Source organism: Chinchilla lanigera, unplaced genomic scaffold, assembly GCF_000276665.1.
Source record: "Chinchilla lanigera isolate Chin_1 unplaced genomic scaffold, ChiLan1.0 scaffold00036, whole genome shotgun sequence".
In the NCBI taxonomy this organism is placed as follows: domain Eukaryota; kingdom Metazoa; phylum Chordata; class Mammalia; order Rodentia; family Chinchillidae; genus Chinchilla; species Chinchilla lanigera.
In genome coordinates, this window is record NW_004955437.1 from 20,755,066 (window position 1) to 20,776,370 (window position 21,305).

The 21,305-nt window shown below is 53.7% G+C and overlaps 1 protein-coding gene across 4 annotated transcripts in view; it reads right to left on the reverse strand.

Moving 5' to 3' along the window:
• The window catches only part of Pald1 (phosphatase domain containing, paladin 1), a 77,763-nt gene that overhangs the window by 33,738 nt on the left and 22,720 nt on the right, over positions 1 to 21,305 (reverse strand). For 3 of the 4 annotated variants that reach the window (XM_005390054.2, XM_005390053.2, XM_005390055.2), the window contains exons 2-6: positions 7,011 to 7,107; positions 6,655 to 6,868; positions 3,698 to 3,800; positions 2,318 to 2,497; positions 436 to 600 (exon numbers count right to left, since the gene is read on the reverse strand). In XM_005390054.2, the coding sequence (XP_005390111.1) occupies positions 436 to 600; positions 2,318 to 2,497; positions 3,698 to 3,800; positions 6,655 to 6,839 (633 nt within the window). In that variant the 5' untranslated portion in view covers positions 6,840 to 6,868; positions 7,011 to 7,107. Of the gene's footprint in view, positions 1 to 435; positions 601 to 2,317; positions 2,498 to 3,697; positions 3,801 to 6,654; positions 6,869 to 7,010; positions 7,108 to 15,229; positions 15,421 to 21,305 lie in introns of those variants that run through there. The other variant, XM_005390056.2, reaches the window with a different exon arrangement.

Sequence of the window (21,305 nt, forward strand, 5' to 3'; positions counted from 1 at the left end):
TGCCGTGACCCCCACATCTCATTTACTCCCTTCCGTGGTGTGTCACCGGCCTCAGAGACGCTGTCAAGCCTCTGAGTCATGGAAAGGAAGGACAGAGGAATCTCAGAGCCAGACCCACAGAGGCCAGCGAGAATGATTCTTCAGGGCGCCGCAGTGCAGGAGCAATCTGGGTCCTGGGCCTCCTCATCTAGCACTCTCCCACCGGGCCCGGCACATCCATAAAGATGATGAGCATCGAGAAGAGCAGGGCGGGGCAGGGAAGCAACAGGAAATCTGTCCCCTGGCCATCTTAAAGCCAGCTTTGAGGCAGCCTCTCACCTAAGCAGGGCAGAGTGGCCCGTGACAGCCAGCAGGGCCGGCGCAGTAAGCACATCCATCCACAGAGCTGCTCTGCGAGCTGCAGCCTCAGCTCCTACCCACCCCGCTGGCCCTCACCTCTTTCCGGATGGCCAGCTCTGTGCTCTCCACCCGGACCCCAGGCCCCAGGCCCTGGAGGTTCTCATGAAGCTTGTGCCTGTCTCGAGGCGTGTAGGACACGAAGTCCTCACCGGCATGCAGGAACAGCACGGGCTCCTCCCGCACGCAGAAGATGATGCACTCCTGGGGGAAGGAAGCCGTCACCACTACCAGGCAAAGCCACCCCCTTCCACCCAGCTGTGCCCAGCCAGTGCCTCCTGCTCGGGAGCCTGGCACTCAAATGAGTCCCTGTATCCTGGATGCTACCCAAGAAACAGCTCAGTCCAAAAGCCACCTGCTCATGATCCCTACCCGCCGCCCCTGGCCACCAGGAACCGCCCCACATCCTGTAGCCTGATGGGAGTTCTTACTTTAACATTACCTATCAGTGAATGCATCTTTTTTCCTTTGATGAACACCCCCCCAGGTAGAACACATCATGGTCATTTTCATGCATCCACAGTTCTCAGCACAGAGCGCTGGATTAATCAAGTGCTTGATAAAAATCAGCTCAAGAAATGAATAGGTGTCACCATTGTTATGAATTCATTGTTGCCCAGAATGCTCGTAATGTTGAATGTGTGGCTGCTGATGAGCTCTGGAAGGGTGACTGGATCATTAGAGCTCTAAATTCACCAAGTGGATTAATCCATTGATGAATCACTGGCTGAATGGGCTACAGGCAGTGTGTTTCACTGAATGAAGCAGGTCACTGGGAGGTGTGGCTCTGAAGGTATATTCTGTCCCTGGCCTTTTCCTCTCTGCTTCCCAGCTTCCAGAAGTAAGACAGGTTTCCTCCGCACCCCCATCTGCCATGATGTTCTGCCTCACATCTAATCCACAGAAATGGAATCTGCTGACCATGGACCGAAACCTCTGAAACCATAATCCAAAGTAAGCTAACCCTCCTTTACACTGATTTTCTCAGCTATTTTGTCACAGTGATGGAATGCCGGCTAACACAACCTCCGTGCAATCATGCACTCACTGACCACTGACAAGTGGAGCAAGCTATGTGGTAGAGCTTGCTCTCGAGGAGCTGCCGACCCAGACAGGCAGATGGGACCTGCACACAGCCTGCCCTGTCCTGGTCCACTCCAGGCCTCTGCACCTTAGCCCCAAGGCAACTGTGAGGCACTGTCCCAGCATCCTGTAGTCACAGCGCCCCCTCAGCCCCTGTCCTAGAGACAGCAACATCCTCCACCTGGCTCAGGCAGGTAAGGGAGTCCTTGAAAGCAGATGCTTAGGGTTTGGGTCCTGGGAAGTCCTCACGAGCTGCATGACCCTAAGCAAGTCACTTATCCTCACAGAGCCTCAGTTTCCTCCTCTGTAAATGAGACCCACAGCAACTCCTTTACAGGGTCAACACAAGGGCTTAAGTGTTAGCTGTGATCATCGTTTTATTTTATTTTATTATTTTTGGTGGGAGGCACTGCGGACTGAACCTAGGGCTTTCACACTGAGCTGCATCTCCAGCCCTTTTTTTAATTGTTTTGAGACAGGGTCTCACTATGTCATTAAATTGTCCAGGCTGGGTTAGAGCTTGTGATCCTCCTGCCTCAGCCTCCCAGAATGCTGGAATTGTAAGAGGACAGTCTCTTGAGCTACAAGCTGGGCCCTTGTGCCACCGGTGCTGTCACCCACCTCACTTCCTCCAAGGCTCCATGGTGGGTGTACAAGAAGCTCCTGACCTCTATGTCCACACAGGACAAGGCAGTAAACATTTGCCAGAATCCCCAGCCATGCCACCCACAGTGACATCCTGGAAGTCAAGGGCTGGCAAGGCCTTGTCCAGGCTACTACCTGTCCTCCAAGCCTCTGCCCAGATCTGGGGGGCTGGCCTGGGCAGCAGCATGCTTACCTTGTGTCCATCCTTCTGGAGTTTCTGGAGGACCCGCTTGAACCCTGAGAGGCTAGGCTGTCCCATGCCGAACACAGCGAGCCCACCCTGTGCCTGCCGGAAGTTGAGGACCCCACAGCTCCCCGAGGTTCCCAGCACGTCCATCTTCTCAGTAACATCCCGCACCAGGAAGTAGCGGCCCTGGCAGGGGAGAGCCACAGGGGTCACTCAGCTGACCCAGACAGCTTCTACAGGAGGGGCTCCGTCCTGGGCTCCAGGGGACAAGGCATAGAACTAGGGGAGAGAAACACGATCCTGCCCTTGAGTTCCCTGCAGGCTCATGGATTAAGCAGACAAAAACCAGACAGCTGTGATGGGCATGGATTCACAAAGCGCTGAAAAAGGAAAAATGACTCCTCCTGAGGGGGCATCAGAGAGGGCTTCCTGCAGGAGGCGGTCCCAAGCCAGGCCTTGAAAAGCAGGCAGGCAGGACTAGCCTAGGGTACACCTGCAGCTCCCCCTGGAGGAAGACAAAGGTCTCCCACGCCTGGTGAAGCGGGTGGGGGTGCATGGAGAAGGGGCCCGGAGGAGAGGTGACGGGGAGCACGAAGAACGAGGCCAAGGACAACTGTGCTGGCCCCTTCCTACGCCCAGCTGGATCTGAGGGAGCCAGGCAGGGTGAATGGATGCAGTGACCACAGGGAAAAGAGGCAAACACTGTCCAGCTAATCAAGCAAAAGGAGAGGGCAGAGGAGAGCTCACTGGCCAAAAAGTTGCCCTAGATCATCTGGCTCACCCCTGCCTCCAGCAGGCCACAGCCACCCAGCCTGACAGATAGGAAGTGGGACCCCAGTGCCCAGAAGGGCCAGAAGCTCCCAGGCCTCTTTCACCAAGCGCGGCTTAATGGTTATTATTCAAGGAGTCACTCGTTCACCAAATGTATGTATTCAGCAGCTGCTTGCTTCCAACACAGTTCTAGGCCCCAGGGCTGCAGTAGCAAATAAGGTAGACTTAAAACTATGAGCCCTCGGGGACTTTGTACTTTCTAGGAGACATCTGAAGAAAAGTTAGCTAAGCAAGAGGTCTGACACTTGGAAAGAGAACAAGATGGAGACTCCCAGCCTGGAGGGGTAGGGGTCGGGGTCCCTGGGGCCATCAGCCCGCCTCTGCTCCCCCTGGTGCCCAAGGACGGAGGCAAAGGTAGGCCGGGGCCAGGCAGGGGCCAGATGGGGAATGAAGAGCAGGGACAAGAGGGACGGGCCCAGAAACCAGGGGAAGAGCCCAAGGGTGCAAGGGAAGCTGACTGCCCTGCACTGCCCTCTGAGAAGGGGTGAGGTAATAAGAGAGACAGAGCAGGTGAGGGAGGAGGGCTGAGGCTGCAAGGGCGGGGCCTGGCCTTACCTGCACCAGGTAGTGCTCAGGGGTGGTGTCCGAGAGCCGGCCCAGTGTGTAATGCGCCTTGAGCGGCTCATCATGGATCTGGAACTCCTCTTTGCAGTTGTACCTGCCAAGTCAGACAACTTCCATGTTAGTCTCCTCCACCCTCACCAAGGCCCACAGCAAGGCCACACATCTGCCCACATGGCTGCCCACCAGCGGCAGAGACTGACCCTCATCCACCAGTCGCCACACATACCCCCCCTTTCGGATAGGGCACCCAAGATCGCCATGACTGGGGGAAAGGGACCTGAGTCACCACTTGCATCTGGTCATGTGACCAAGCCTCAGCCAATGAGATGTGAGAGAACATGATACAAGCAAATTCTGGGCCACCTGCAAAGGGAATGCCTTCCTGTCTGTCTGTCTTCTGTCTTTCTCCATGGCCCAAATCCAGAAGTGACAGCAGAAGTAGCACAGTCACCTCAGACCCCTGATCATGGGGCTGCCATGCCAGCCTGGACATTCGAGTGAGACAGAAGCTTCCATCCAGATTAAAGCATCCTATTGGGAGTCCTGCTGTTATGGTGGCCTATCCTGGATCCTGCTAAAACATTGTCATTGAATGGCTCCTCCCTCAGACTGTGCTTGGAACAATCCCACACTGCCAATCATAGTTATGGTTTATGACTGTGTGTCCCCTCCAAAGCCTCATGGGACCATGGGGCAGGCTATTAGAGTTGAATGATTGTGGGTGTGAGAGCTGCACCCGCCCTGGGGTGGATAGTTTGCATATGTAAGGGAGAGGAAAAGAGTGCTTGAGGACATTCCTCCCCATTCCGCCCTGGTGTGTGCTTGCAGCTTAGCTGTGTGCTGCCGCCCTGAGCTATAGCTCTTTGCCATGTGCCACTCTGCCTTATAATCTGCCAGGTACAGACTGAAACTTCCACGAACTGTAAGCGAAATAAACCTTTCCTTCCTTAATTTTGGGCATCAGGTATTTTGTCCCAGCAGTGAGAAAAAAGTAACCAAGACACCTGGTATGGGGGATCAGAATGCAGGTGTTGAATGTGAATCCCAACCCTGCCTCTTGGTAACTTAGTGGCTTTGGACAGTGGTTGCGTTCCAGGCCTTGCGACCTCCTCAGACTGGGGTGAGAGCTGCATGCACGATTGCCTCAGTGCACAGCCCAGAACACAGTAAGCACACATGAATGCAATCACCGTTACCGCAGCAGTTCCTTCTCCATACCAGGGCCAGGTCAGACAAACCCACAGGAGAAATCATGATTTCTGAAGACATTAGGCCCGGGAGAACTCCACATACTCAAGCACTGTAAGATGACTGTCTCAACGCACAAAGCCACAGGGCCAGTGACAACTATGTCTGAGACAGCCTCGCAGAGTTTAGGATCTGGTGTCAGGGCCTCTTGGCCAAAGGACTTCGTTTAGGAAAGGCAGGGGGCACAACTGGTGGGCCAGGAGCACTAGACCAAGAGTCAGGAGACCTGGCTTCCACTCCAGCTCTGCAGTCATACAGTGGGCAAATCTCACCTTGAAACCCAATTTTCATATCTAAATCAGTTTTTGCAACCAATCTAAAAAAAAAAAAATAATTAAATCAGGGTTCCATAAGCCCTTCCCACAAAGGACCTGACAGTGAATGTTTCAGGCTGCTGGGGTCACATGTGGCCTCTGCCAGTCACTCAATTCTGCTGTTGGAATGCTAAGCATTCCACAGATAGATTGTGGGAATGGTGGTGCTCCAATAAAACTTTATTTATATTAACAGGTGAGGGGCCAGATTGGCCTGTGGGATGCAGTGTGCTGATTCCACTACTGGACAATCTCTAATGTCCCTTCCACCTCAAACAGTCTGCACCCCAGCAGTACATACAGCTCCAGGCTATGCATACAACACTCTGAAATGGATCTTCACAGCTGGCCAGCAACTGTTGCGAGCCACGCCACTTGGGAAAATATTGTTAATGTTACCACTGCCTATGTTGACAAGCAAAATGAGGCCCAAATAGGGAAAAGGGACTCATCCAGGGCCTCAGAGCAGAGAAGAGTTGCAGCCGGGCCCTGGACATGTATTTTCCATGCTGCCTCCAGGCCCAAAGCTACTCCTGTTGTCTGTTAAAAAAGACTCCATAGCCAGTCTTTAAAATGACACTTCTTTTGCTCCCCTCATCCCGAGCACCAGTTTTTTATGGCACAGGTGAGCAGAAAGGCTTTATCATCCCCACCCCCTCCAGCCTAGCCCATCTTCTAGAGCTCAGCCAAACTTCTGTGTGTGCCAGTCCGAGTCCTACCTCCTGCCAAAGGCAGAGGCATGGAAAGTGCTAGGCTTCCTGACTCCTCAGGGGACAGATCCAACGTCCCTTCCATCTCCCTATCCAGCTCCCAGCACCCACTCCTTCCTCCAGGCAGCTCCACGGACAGGCAGGTTTCAGGGGCCTCCAGGACCCTCTTCCTCTGCCTGCTGCTCCGCATCCAGGTCTCTCCAAAGTGGCTGCCAGAACAAATCCTCCACCCCTCAGGGACCGTTCCTGAAGGACTCATCTAGGGTATGGACTAGCAACTTCCAGCTACTTCAGCCCAAGGCCCTCAGGCAACCTACTATTAACCTCAGCTTTGAGCCATAATGGCTGGTTCTGAAAGCAAAAAGATCTGAATTCCATGACTTAAGTACAGGAATATGCTTCCTTTACAAATGTTCAATCAACAATCATTTTCAAAAGGGTGTCCCTCCTGCCACTTTCCTTTCTCCACGCCTGCTGGCACTGTGGTAAGTAACATGGGCTCAGAGACTCATAACAGATCCACCTTGCTGTGTGACTCCATAAACACTGCTTAGTCTCTGGGCCTGACCTTTCATTTATGGAACAGCGAACGCCATTTGTAAGCACCGGGTGTGTATACTACTGCACCTCCATTCAAGTGCCCAGGGCCATGGTCACACCCCTCCCTGCCACTCACGTGATCACGACAGGGGCCACCTTGTTGGGGATGATGGACTTGGCCTTGCTGTTGTGCAGGCTCGTGCTCTGGAAGGCATGGACGCTGAAGGAATGCCGGCTGTCCATGGTGCTGCTGCCCTGGAGACCCTCGAGGGGGGCACCCGCCGAGACCGTCTGCTGGGCTGTGCTGGCTGTCGTACCCATAGTCAGCAGGCAGCCTGAGGACCCAAGACCTGCGGGGAGAGAGGATATGCAGTGCAGGTGGGGGTGGAAGGAGCCACCCAAGGAAGGGACCTGGCCCACCCCAACCTGCCACCTACGGCAAGCAGCAGCCGCCACTGTGACTCCAAACACAGCAGGCTTGACGCCACCAACCTGGGTTCAGGAAGGCTCACAGGGTGGCTGCCATGTGCTGGCCTCCTGCTGATGCTTTGGGGGAGTCACGGACAGAGAGAGACACGAAGAGCATCCCCTGGCAAAAACAGGACAATAACAAAATGAGGATAGAAACGTCCAGCAAAAGTGAACTGCTGGCAAATCAGGCACCAAAAGAAAACACTGTGGAGCGCCACATTAGCATCATGCACGGGATCCAGGCAGAGGCTGGGTGTCCTGAGGCTCTAGCAATCCCGCTGCAGAGCTCTTCCCCAAGGACAGGCTGGAGGACAGACCACCACGTCATGGTGGTGACAGGTGCTGTTCCTAAGAACACAGCACTGGAAACAGCCTCCAGCCGCCAGCAGGGCATGTGCTGACCACTCCAAGCTGCCGTGGAATGGACCCCACAGACTGAAGCCCAGAACCACCCTGGGAACAGGAACAGCTGGAGCAGCTGCAAGGCACAGAGCTGCGACCACTCCGCCCTCACTGTGTCCAAGGAGTCACCTCAGGGAGCTCGGTGAGCTCTCTCCAAGAGGGATCACAGACAACTTTTAGTTCACCTGCTTGCCCGCATTTGCTGATTTTTCTTCTCTGAACACAGGGTAATAAAGTTAAAACCTATTTAAAGCAAATAGGTAAATGCATGCGTGGGGAAGAGGGCCGGGATGACTTTGAGGCGCTGGGGGTGGGAGTGGCTCTGAGAGACAGCATGTTGGGAGGGGAGGGGCCGGGAATTCCACACAACCCCACAGAGCACTGCCGTCCAGGACGAGAGGGGCCACCTGCCCCGCCTGCCCCGCCTGCCCCACGGCCCCCTGCACCCTGGGTGCCAGCTCTGCTCTGTGCATGAGAGCATAAACACCTCCCAGCTGCCTGCAGCAGGGACAATCTGCTCCCAACCGTCCCCGTGCCCCCCACCTGCCTCCTGTGACCAGCAGGGGACAGTGGGGCCTCAGGAAGCCAGGGTCAGTCCAGTCACTGGACTGACCTCATTGTATACTGAATGGCGGCCCCCGGCCCCCAGCAGGTGCTGCCCAGGCCTCCCCCTGCCTATGTACTCAGGCTGCTTCCTGCCTCTCGCTCTGGGGACTCTCAGAGAGAGAGTGACTACTACCCGCTCACTGCCCTCCCAGAACCTGCTCAGACCACTGCTGGGACAGGTTCCTCTCTCACTGGAAAGTCCCCCGTCAGCCCTGTCATCCTTGAAAACTCCCAGGAGCCTCACAACTAACGCTGCCAACACACACGCTTTGTGCTCCAGCACTTCTCACCCTGCCCGAGCCCCAGGCCCACCCCCGCTGCCCTTTTTTTGTTCCTTGTCAAAGGTGGAAAAAATGAGCCTCTATGTTCCCAAACAGAAAAACAGGTGGCTCAGCGAGGGAGAGGTTCAGAGGGGACCCCAGCTGGCAACAGCAGAGCGGGTACTTTCTCTCTACCTCGCCAGGCCCCCCCAGCTGCCAAGCCCCAAAGAACACAAGCGAAGTTTCCCAGGCCCCTCCCAGCAGCCGGCGCCCAGGGGGTATGTGTGGGAACCGCCTCGAGCCAGGGGTACAGGGAGCAGGAAGGGCCCGCAGGAGGCCACAGCTGGCCACAGCTGTAGGGCCAAGGCCAGGCCCCGGATGGGTCCCAGAGGGCCCGGGTCGGCCCGACACCTCTGCCTCTTGACCCCCCTCACATCTCGTCCTGCTTTCCTGGCCGGGGCTCACAGGCGATGACAAGTCCCAGCCGGCGCCCTGAAAGGGCACCCAGGAGACAGTATGGATGTGCACAGCTGCAGGCACAGAGCACGCCGCCAGGGGTGCAGGGAGGGCAGTACCCTGTGAAAACTGAACCCATCTCCAGCACATCTGGGGGTGCAGAGCAGGGCTTCTCACTCTGTAGGCCCCTAGGACTCTAAAAGCCCTTGGGCCCAGGCAGAGGGAGCCTCATCAGCTCAGGAGCCTTTGTCCTGTCAGCCACACGCTGTGGAGTCCCGGGCAGCTTCCTTCTCCTCTCTGGGCCTCAGTGCTGCAGCCATAAAATGACAGTGAAGGAAGAGCTGGTCTGGGGGCCCTCCCCGCTTCAGGAGCACCTGGGTCCTAAAATCAGCCGTCGTAGTGGTTGTAGCCCTGCTCTCCACTACCAAGGACAGTGGTTAGCAAGGCACGAGGGCTGGGTGGGCTCCCCAGTGCGCAGTCCTCTCCTGGGGGACTCTCGGGGTGAGACAAGACTGTAAGAGGGAGGTCCATGAGCCTGGGTGGTTTCTAAACAACGATGCCCACGCTGGTCAGCATTATGCTACTCTAACAAAATAAGGTCACTGAAAGAATTGATTTAAAGGAGGAAAGAGTCAGCCAGGCACAGCAGCACACACCCATAATCCCAGGACTCTGGTAGGCTGAGGCAGGAAGATCACAAGTTAGAGCCTAGCCTGGGCTACTTAGCTACTGAGAAAAAGGGGCTGAGGATGCAGCTTTGTGTAAAGACCCTGGGTTCAATCCCCAACCCTCGCCCCATAGGAAAGACTTGGGCTCAAAGAGTTGCAGGTTTCAGCCCACACTGTTTGGTCCCACTTCTTTGGGGTCCACGGCAAAGCTGCACACCATGGTAGAGCAAGCACACAGCAAAGAAGGGCCTTGAGATGGACGTCCCAGCTGCCAGGGGCACGTCACAACCATCTCATTTAACCTGAACCACAGAAGAGGAGCCAACTCTTACACCCCCATAGCCAATTCACAAAAACAAGTTAAAGATGACCAAAAGGTTAAAAGATACACATCAACACCAAATAAGCACATAGACATTCAGGACCATTTTTAAAGACGGTCAAAACAAGCACTGGCAGCAGGGACTCCCATACACTACCGGGGACATAGAAGATCATACAACTATTTTGGAAAACAGCTGTGCAGTTTCTCACCAATGTAAACATACATTTTTTTTTATACAGCTGTAATCCCAGCACTTGGGAGGCTGAGGCAGGAGGATCCCCATGAGTTTGAGGCCAATATGGATTAGTGAGTTCAAGGCCAATCTGAACTATATAGTAAAACCCTATCTCAAAGAAAGGAAGGAAAGGAGGGAAGGAGAGAGAAACAGAGAGAGAGAGAAGGAAGGAAGGAAGGAAGGAAGGAAGGAAGGAAGGAAGGAAGGAAGGAAAGAAGGAAGGAAGGAAAGAAGGAAGGAAAGAAGGAAGGAAAGAGAAAGGGAAAGGGAAAGGGAAAGGAGAAAGAAAGGGAAAGAGGGACAGAGAGAGGGAAAGAGGGAGGGAAAGTAAGAGTTCCGTTTCTCTGGGGGGCCCTGCTCTGAGCCCCAAGTCCTCCGCAGCCCCGAGGCAGCCCTCAGACAGCCCGGGGCCCTCAGAGCTGAACCGAAAGCTGCTGCAGGTAAAACCTAACAGACATCCGCGCAGTGTGAGGAGCCTCCACGGCCGCACCGTCATTCCCAACCAACCAGCACAGGCAGGGCCTGCACCGCGGGGATCCAAGTCCCCGCACCCGGCTGGGCACTCAGCGGTTCCCGCTCTGTGGACACAGGGCTCTGGCCAAAACCTGGCTGAATCCCACTCCATCGCCCATGGGTCGTGCAACCTACGGTGCACGGTCAGCCTGTCCGAGCCTCCGTCTCCCCACTACAGGCTGGAGACCGTAACAGAGCTTCCTTGTCGGACTACACGAGGAGGAAGAGAACGTGTGTAAAGCGACTCAGATGGCCCAGCACACGGCCTTCTCCAAGGTCCTCCCAGCAACCTGGGCCGCCACAGCGCCGCACCTGCGCAGCCAGGAGCAGCAGGGTGGCAGGCGGCCCTGCTCTGGACGCACAACGAGCCCACTCCTCACAGCACTTTGTCGGGAACCACAGAGGGAGCTGCCGTCAGCTCCCGGCTTCCTCAGGACCCAGCCAGGCAATGCCAGCTCGGCTCTGGGACCTGCCCCACAGAACAGGTCAGTTCTTGCCCAGTCCCAGCCACCAGGCCACCAGGTCACCAGGACACCAGGCCCGGGCAGTGACACAGCCCCCGCCAGACTCTCCTTCCCTCCCAACCCCACCATCCAGCCCCCACGCGGCTGCGGAAAGGCCCTGTGACAACCCACACCAGCTCACGTCACTTTCTCCCAACACCTGCAGTGGCAGGACACCCTCACCGGCCTGCGCCCATTCTCCCCTTCTGTGACCCTCTGTCCCCGGCCGGTCTCCATGCTCTTCCCACAACCCAGGCCCCTCCTCCTTGGGAAGCTCTTCTCCTGGACGCCTCCTTCCTGCCCACCCAGGCTCTACACGACACGGAGGCTAAAGCCCAGCTCCTCCAGGAAGCCCTCCCTGACTGCACATGCTCTCTGCCTCCCGATCCCAGCAGCCTGGGTGAGCACTGCAAAAGCGGGGTCCTCCATGCCCCTGCGCTGCACACTACTCCTGACAGAGGCCACGCCTGTGTCCCTCCAGCCCAGGGGCAGCTCCCAAGCAGGGGAAGTGGGACCCATAACAGTGACCGGAAGGACTCAAGTCCGAGGGAGGAGGGCGGGGTCTCCGACCCTTCACCTCCACCCTGCCCAGCTCTCTCCAGGGGACACAGCTCAGCGGGGGCAGGGTCCCCAGACCTGTCCCCTCACAAGCTCCCCCCAAGCCTCCTCTTTAAAACTAGGAAGAGATCGGTTTAAAAACTAAATTAAGGAGGTCAGGGATATAGCTCAGCAGCACAGCACCTGCCTTGCAAGTGTAAGGTCCTGAGTTCGATTCCTGATACAAAAAAAAAAAAAAAAAAACTAAATTAAACTGAGCCTGGTGGCAGCATGTGCTTATAACCTCAGCTACCAAGGAGGCTGAGGAAGGAGGATCACAAGTTTGAGATCAGCCTGCGCAACTTACCAAGACCCTATCTCATAACAACAACACAATTAAATTAAAGCCCTCTGGCAGCTGGGATGGCAGAAGACCCCTTACCTGCTACATTATGTTTCTGAAAGGTATTTATTCTTTCCAAACAGAAAGAAGTTCATGGGGCTGGGGATTTAGCTCAGCGGCAAAAAGCGCCTGCCTGGCAAGCGCAAGGTCGTGAGTTCAGTTCCCGGTACCGGAGAAAAACCAAAAAAAAAAGAAAGAAAGAAGTTCAAAAGTTGAAAAGAGAGATGGAGGGCCGGGGATATAGCTCTGCGGCATAAGCGCCTGCCTGATGGAGGCCATTTAGAAATGGGGCAGGGCGGGGGCTGAATTCCAGCTTTCAGACTGCAAAAATGAGGGTCCGAGTGCCGGCCAGGAAGCAGTGTCATCACCGTCACAGCCTGAGGTGTCGTCTGGGTGGGCTTGGAGCAGTGAGGGGACAAGGGAGTGGCCCTGCAGGCGGGAGTGGTCAGAGTGCCGCTGCGCCACTGGGCTGGGACCTGCAGGTGGCAGGTACAGCCCTTCCCTGGAACGGGTGGCGGGCATGGGGCAGCTCCAGGAGTGACAGCATCGCCATGGCAGGGGTGGCCTGGTCACCCGTGCTGGCCACCTCCCTGGCACAGCCCACACGTTCTGGCATGTGCGAGCCCTCCCAGCATTCCCAGGGCAGCCTCAGCGTGCAAGGGTCAGCAAAGTGCCGTCCCCATGGGTGTAGAAGTGGCGGTGCAAAGGCCATCATGGGTTTCTGAGGACACGCAGGAGACCCCACATGCGAAGCCAGCACTGGGAGGGGTCGGTTTACACCTGGAGGCAGGTCAGGAGCCCGGAGCAGAGGAGGCAGCACCTCTGAGGCCAGGCTTCCGACACAATTTGGAGAGCAGGAAACGTCCACCACAGTCAGGGGCACAGGCTCTCACTGCACTCTTTTAACCTGTCTGTGGGTTTGAAGTTTCTCAAGTTAAAAACAAGGAGTTAAATAACAGTTCAAAAATAAAGCTTAAAAGACAATTGTATTAGCCAGACGTGGTGGTGCATGCAGGTCATCCCAGGACTCTGGGAGGCTGAGGCAGGAGGGTCACAAGTTTGAGCCCAGCCTGGGCAACTAAGCAACTCAGTGACACCCTGTTTCAAGGAGGGGGAGCGGTTTCATTTGTTTGTTCTTTGGGTTAAGCTGTCCTAGGAGACGCTGGTTTCCCATGGCTGCCTCCTGAACCTGCCCCTGGGGACTCAGAGAACACATCTACACTGGAAGGAGGAAGCACGTCAGGAGGGGTCATGTGGGCCACTTCTTTGATCCTTCCAGTTCTGCATTTCCCACTCTGGTCAGTATGTCACTAAAAATCTGTATCTCTGGCTTCTAAAGAATCCAAGGATCACACCAGCAGGCCTGGGCCTCTCCAGCACCCCTGGGGTCCACTGGCCCGGGCCGCGCCAGCACCCAGCCTCCCTGGCCCTTGAGAGGCAGGTGTGGGGCTGCTGCTCTCAGCCCCACCCCGAGCAAGCCCATGCCCCACCCACCGCGAGCACTCAGCAGACCGGACTCAGGGCCACAAGGCAAATTCGAGCTAAGAGAACACAAGGGGTAGAGTCACATGCCAAGTCCCAGAGCCCTTCCTTATGAGAGCTTTTTCCTCCCTTCTTTCACTCTGTCACCTGGAACACAGCTGTGATGACGGAAGTTTTGCAGCCATCTTGAACCATGAGCACACACAGCCAACATCCTAAGAATGGTGGCAGTCAAGTTCCCTAAGGAAACCGTGGAGCAGAGCTGCAACACCCAGGCCTGGTCTGCAAAGCCCTGGGCTTAGAACACAGAAATAAACTTCCATCTTGTGTAAACTACTGTAATTTAACTTTTCCTATTACTTGCAGCCAAATCTAATCCTGACTAATGCACTCTGTTATTTTTAGGTTTAACCCTTGGTGACCACATACCACATGGCCACAGGACTTTTCTTTTTAAATTTTTGAGACAAGGCCACACTATATACGTTAGGCTGGCTTTGAACTCACTAAGTAACCCAGGCTGGCCTCGAACTCATGGAGATCCTCCTGCCACAGCCTCCCAAGTGCTAGGATTCTACGTATGCACCACCATGCTCAGCTAGAACTTATCTCTGCCCTTCTTGCTGGAGAACATCAAATTCCTCCACTAGTGAGGGCAGGCTGTGCTGCAGGTCTGTGTTCTGGCAGATCCACTTCCAGGATCCAAAGACTGGGAGTCGGGGGTGGCACAGAATACAAAACACAGATCCCTGCTGCCAGGGCCCACAGGCAGCTATAGAGCTCTCGACAAAACTCCCTTAGGTACTGTGGCCTGCACTGCTCCAAAAAGGCAGACAGAGTGCACAGGAGTCCCCTGCCTGAAGGTCGGAGCTGCTACTGTGTCTTCAAGGCCTTCGGAACCAGACCTGGAGTGCTGGAAGGTGCTGCATCGAAGGACCCTCGGGGGAACAGGGCGGAGAGAGCCCAGGCTCACCGGGACCAGCAGAAATGCCCAGGCTGAGACCCGTCCTGGCAGCTCCCAGGCCTGTACCCCAAAGGCTGAACTAACTCCAACCTCATGGGCGACCTCACAGGAACCTGAGGCTGCATTTCAAGTGGTTAGGGGGAACCCCGAGCCCTCTCTGGCACCCATGGCCATCACTGCGGGCCCTGCAGCCTCCAGTCTAAACCCCCTTGCTCAGCATTCAAGGCCCCTTCCCACCCTCACCGCCCCGCAGGCCTCTGCAGATCCCGGACTCTAGGCAAACCCGGACTGCAAGGGGCCCTCCGTGAAGAGCTGAAAAGGCCAGGGTGGAATTTCCCTCCACCTCGACCTTCAGAGAGGCCTCAAGGTCAGCCCAGCCCTCTCTGACCACCACGGCCTGCTCCGACATGGAAAGTGAGGGATGGAAAAAACAAGTCGTTTTCCATTGTGTTAGCAGCCAAATCCTTTGTGCAAAATGAGTGTTTTGGCCAGCGTAGTGCTGCATACCTGTAATCCCAGCATCTGGGAGGCTGAGGCAGGAGGATCACTGCAAGTTCAAGGCCACCCTGAACTACATAGCAGGACCCTGTCTCAACACAAACAAACAAAAAAAGCACAGACAGCTGGGAACAGAGGAGCCCCGACAAAGAGGAGGCTCCAGTGGCCAAAGCCACTCACACCCTCAAGAACCTCCCAGGACACCCGCGGCCCTTCCTTCCCTGCCTCCACATGAGGAGTGTCAGCCCCCAGGCCCCACTCCCACCCCCACCTGTCAACGCCAGCAGACGGCCCCCCCTCCCCATTCTCCCTGTGCTCCCCCAGAGCCGCCCCAGCCTGAGGTTTGGTAAGAGCAGGCTGCTTGCTTATTGCCTCCCCACACCCGCACCTCCTCCAGCCCCAAATCCACAGGCGCGCAGACTCCAAGTGCCATTGCAAGAGAACTCCCATTCATCCACTGCCTCGCTGCAGCACGGAGCAGCCCAACGCTCGGCACAGCCGCAGTCCCACGCAGGAGCCGAAACACTGAGGCTGGGAGCTCCGCACCCAGCACAGCCCTGGCTCTTCCTCTTCCACGGGCCCAGAGGCCCCCACTTCTCCCCCAAACCACCCCAGCTGCCCCGCAGACACTGAGAGACCCAGAGCAGGGCCCTGCGGAAGGAGAGAACATGCTGAATCCAGGGTTCCCCCTGGTAGCCAGATGCTAGGACAGGGAACAATGGAGCTAAAAATAGGCCTGACCATCTTGGGGAGAGGGTGCACGTGGCCAGCTGCAGGAAACATCTGCCTCGGCTTCAGAACAACTTGGAGGAAGTCACCATGCTGCAGGGTTCCCTTCTGTGCGGTGGGCCTGGCAGCCTAAAACTTTCATGTAGTGGTGGCACACCTATAATCCCAGCTCGTACTCAGGAGGCTGAGGCAGGAGGATCACCAGATGCAAGTCCAGCCTGGACAATTTAGCAAAACACTGTGTCAAAAAAAAAAAAGGGAGAGGATGTGGGGATGTAGCTCAGTGGTAAAATGTCCCTGGGTTCAATCCCCAGTACTAAAAACAAATAACAAACTGTTCAGGTCCATATGCAGGGTGGGCTCAGACCAGCCAGTCACTTGCTCTGGGCCACATCCACTAACTCCTAACATATACACAAACACACAAACAAACCCAATACAAAACCCCCAGCAGCAACCTGTGTCCAGGTACCAGTGGCTCAGCTGAGTCTCACCTGCTGCTCTCCTTTCAGAGAGGAGGAACTGAGGTCGAGGGGCAGGGACCCGCCTGCCATCACAGGAACAGCAGGCAGTGGGCCAGGACTGGACCCCTCCCACCCTTGGTCCCCTGCGCCTCCCTGCCCGCTGCCTCACCAGGCATGGCCTCCCGGCGCCTGGAAGACTGACCAGGGCAGAGCTCTCCAGCTCTAGAGGACGGAGCGGCCGGGACAGAGGTCAGATTTTCACACAGGGGACTTCAGGCAGAGGAGGAGGAATGTGTGCCGACCCCCGATGCCACCCAGCTGCCCCCACTCCAGCCTACAGCTCTCCCATTCCCAGCTGCACAAGATTGCAGCAGCGTGAGCTCCTCACGGTTCCTGGAACAATAACTTTGTAAAAACTTAATAAAAATTAAAGTAACAGGAGGGTAGCTCTACGGCAGAGCACTTCCCTGCCATGCCTGGGGCCTGGGGCCCCTCCCCAGCACCAAAAGCATCGTTAGCTAATTAAAGCTGAGGCGGAAGTACAGGGCAGGGCTATCAGCGAGGGCAGCAGCTTGTTCCTGAAAAGCCTTGGCACAGGGCAGAAATAAAGAGGAGAGGCGCCTCTTACTGTCCCGCCAGGCCCGCTGCCACCCAGAGGCCTTGCGCCCCTCCCCACCCTACCCGGCCCACCTCAGGTGCCCCCCAGGCCTCACCGGCACCCAATGGCCTGCCTGCAGCACTGGCACAAAATAGCCATCTGAATGAAAAAACTGGGAAGATTTTAAAAGAAGAAGAAAAGATAAACTTGTAAAATTGTAGGAATAGCATTTTCAGTCTCGATGGCATTGGCAGTATATAGTTGTAGGAAAGTTCGAGAAAACACAGGGCAGAGTCTTAGCCCAGGGCCCAGGTGGCAGTGCCGGTCCACTAATGGCCGCCATGTTGCCACCACCTTATAGAAAATAAGGGGGGTGCACACCTGTAACCCCAGCATTTGGGAGGCTGAGGCAGGAGGACTGGTATGTGTTCTTCGAGACCAGCCTGGGCTACATAGTGAGTTCAAGGCCTGGCTGAACTACCTATCGAGCCTCGCATGGCGGCACATGCCTGTAATCCCAGCACTCAGGAGGCTGAGGCAAGAGGACCCTTGTGAGTTTGAGGCCAGCCTGGGCTACAAAGTAAGCTCAAGGCCAGCTTGAACTGGATAGCGAGACCCTGTCTCAAAAAGACAGAAAACAAAACAAAACAAAAAAACCAACAAACTGAACTACCTATCAAGTCCTTGTCTCAAAAAAAAGAAAATGAGGGGGCAGGGGGATGCTGATACCAAGTCCCACACAGCTGAGAAAGCTAATAAAGAAATGATGCGGAGGCCAGAGGCCATGAGCACCAGAGAGGGGGAGGGTGACTGTTACAGTTTGTGTCTAGCTGTCCCTCATCCAGTCACAGGGGTTTTCAGAGGCAGCTGAATCCAGAGTGTGGGGCTGACTCGCAGTGCAACGCTGGCATTAAGGGTGCTGGGACTGAGGGTGGGAGATGCTGGCTCAGTCCACTGGTCAGACTGGCACTGCCCTAATCCCGGTGGACTGGATACAATGTAGGGGACAGAGAGGCTTGTCTTGAGCTCTCTTGCTACTTTTGGTATCTTCCGTTGCCATGCACCGTTGCCCCTGTGCCATGTCCTACTCTGCCTTAGAGCCAGCCAGTTATGGACTGAAACCTCCACAAACTGTGAGCTAAATAAGCCTCGCCCCCTCTAACTTTGGGTGTCGGGTATTTTGTCTCAGCAACAAGAAAAAAGTAACGAAGACAGTGACCCTTTGGTTCTCCTGAGAAGCAGGGCCCACCCATGCAGGACAGTCACTGGATGGAACCCCTGGGTCCCTCCCATTGAGTCGCACCCATACCATCCTTGTCACTCAGAGGAGCAAAAAAACATGGGACGTCTACAAATCCCGGAGCCCTTCACTCACTCCTGAGGACCAAATGGCATTAGCACTCCGAGCAGGATCTGCAATCGCGTGGATGAATGCTTCGCCCCAATGGCTGTCATCTCCCGTCCCCACACCAAGCTCCTTCTTTCAGGTTTGTTAGGGGAGGAGTAATAATGGCAGCAGTGACACACGCCGGACCATTGGGGAAGACAAAGCCAGCATCGACCATCCAAGCCCGGGGCGCTGAAACCACACTCGCAGGCCTCCGGGGTCCCCAACACCTTCCTTCAAGGAGCCACAGAGTCACAGTCCTCACGGTGGGACCCTGCTGTTCCTTCCCACAGGGCTGACAGGTGATGGATCAAAGCCATGGGGGACACTGCCAGGGTCTCAGTCAGAAGTGGACTGGACTGGTCTCACTGTGTGCTGCGTAAACATGCACTAGGAGTGACGAAATGCACAAGTGTCCCGGAGGGTATGAATGACCCCTCTCACTGAACCCCAGGCCTCGGGGCCACATCTGTGGGACGTCCTGTGGGATGAAATGGGAAGTTCCAGCCGCACCTGGACTGCTCCCCAGCGTGTGACCCAATCTCACAGAATCTCACCTGAGCTCGTTCCGAGTAACACCGAACTGGCCTTTTTGGTCCAGGGGACTCACCTGTCATTTGAGAGATCACCCAGCAGATACACAATGAGGCCTGTGCTGTATTTTGAGTGACTCTTTGATGTGATTTTGTAGGCATAGTCACTGAGAAAATACTGATGTCACAAAATCACATCAGTCACTCAAAATATAGCACCTTGCCAATGGATTTCAGTGTAACAAAGTGTAAAACGATCATTACCATGTTTCCACATTCCAAGCTGCAACTAACTTCTAAAAATCTACCACTTGCCAAAGTTTTATACAGTTCTAAAGTAACTATCCACAGGCTAGTGAAAGAGATTCTCTTTCCAACCACATACCTCTGAGAAGCCGCATTTTCTACACACATTTCAATCACACTGCACAAAGTAACACTGGATGTAGGAACAGAAAAATCAGTCAGCTGCTCCTGGCTGACAGGTTTTTGTTTACTTTTGAAAACAGAATTAATTTTCCAGAAAATTTTTTTATTTATGTCAACATCTGAGGTTTTTTGGTTTGGGGTTCTTTGCTTGCTTGTTTTTGTAATTCTAGGGATCGAACCCAGAGCCTTGCACATGCTAGGCAAGTGCTCTACCACTAAGCTACAGCTCCCAACCCTTTGAAATTTTCATTTTTTAAAGGAATTTAAAAGTAATATGTTTGTTTTTTTGTTTTTGTTTTTGAGAGAGGGTCTCACTGTGTAGTTCTGGCTGACCTTAAATCCATTATATAGCCCAGGTTGGCCTCAAACTCACAGCAATCCTGTTGCCTCAGCCTCCCAAGTGCTAGTATTTACAGGCGTGCATTACCATGCCTGCCCTGGCCTAAGTAATATGTTTCTACATGGACTCCATTTTAATCCCTAAGGTGGTAAATATCAATATTTGTAGGTAGCTCAAACAAAGTTTTATGGGGTCGGGACATAGCTCAGCAGCAGAGCACCTACTTGACAAGTGTGAGGTTGTGAGTTCAATTCCTGGTACCAAAAAAAAAAAATTTGTGGGGGTCCTTGATTTTTAAGAGTGTAAAAGAAATTAATAAGTATACAAGTAGCTGTGACTTCATCCTCAAAATAACTTTTGGCTTCTGTGTACCCGACTCATACCCATTTTGCAGGTAGAAACACTGAGAAACAGAGGTCAGGATAATGTGCCTGAAAGTAAACAAGTCACCATGCAGGGAGTCAAAGCCAGACAGTGTAGCTTGCCAGGGCATGCTTGGTTGTTTGCTGGCGCACGGGGGATCAAACTGAACCCCTCACGCACACGAGGCAAGTGCTCTGCCGCTGAGCACACCCATCCCTGAGTGAGCTCTCACCCTAACCTGCCTCCCCTCCAGCGCTTGCTCCCAAAGAAAGTGCAGAAAAATGAAAGATGATGTGTTATAATGGAGACCAAAGAAGTATACAAGTAAATATTTGTACAATCTCAGACCAGAAAAGAACTTTCTATGGAAAGTGCTAGAGGCAGAATACAAACTTAAATATTAATAGGCTACAAGGTGTAATCAAAAACTACAGTGCTTAAATAAATAAATTTTTAGTGTATTACAATAAAAGACACATTGCCACAATTGCCCTCAAAATACTCCCCTTCCCTCTGAGCACATATATCCTATCATTCTTTCCACTTTCTGAAGCAGCTCTGGACATCCTCTTTTTTGAGTATCTTTTCAGGGCTGCCTCAATGTCCTCAATCAGTTCAAACCTAATGGAAGTTTCCATCAAATGAAAACATTAAGTTATGCCCTCAGCCACCTTATTTACTAGATCTGGCACAAGGCAATTTCAGGCTCTTCCCCAAAGTCAAAATGACCGTGAACAGTAAATGTTTTGAACCAATTCAGGACACCAAGGCAGCCACCACAGCAAAATTGAAGACACTCACGAAAGAGGATATACAGAAGTGCTTCCAAAGTGGCAAGAATGATGGGATAAGCACATTCAAAGTGAAAGGGACTGTGTTTGCAGAGGACTGATAAAACCCACAAAGGCAAATGATAAACTAGATAAAAATATTTTTACCATATTTGTGTTTTCATATAAAATGTGTACTTTTTTCAAGTAAATGAAAAAATGAGCACAGCTGGCCCCAGTACCCTCTCAGGGCACCCTCCTCCTCGGGTGCCAGACTCCATGATGCTCCAGGCCCTTATAAAACACACTGGCAGTAAAAACGCAGAAGAAATGGACAGCTTCCTAGATAGGTATGAATCACCAAAACTGAATCAAGAAGATATAAAAATTCTGAATAACCCAATGTCAGTTAATGAAATTGAAAACGTAATTTAAAAACTTACCAACAAAGAAAAGCCCAGGTCCTGATGGATTCACAGCTAAATTCTTCAAGAAATTTAGAGATTTAATTCCAATATTCCTCCAATTCTTCAATCAAATTGAAAGGGATGCAATTCTCCCTAACTCATTTCTGGCGGTAAGTATTACCCTGATACCAAAACCAGAGAAAGACCTGACCAAAAAAAGAGAACTACACGCCAATCTCCCTAATGAATATAGATGCAAAAATCATCAATAAAATGCTAGCAAACAAAATGAAGCAAATCATCAAGAAGATTGTGATCAAGTAGGATTCATCCCAGGGATACAGGGATGGTTCACCATATGCAAATCAATAAATGTAGTACACCATATCAACAGAGCCAAAGACAAAAACCACATCATCATCTCAATAGATGTAGAAAAAGCTT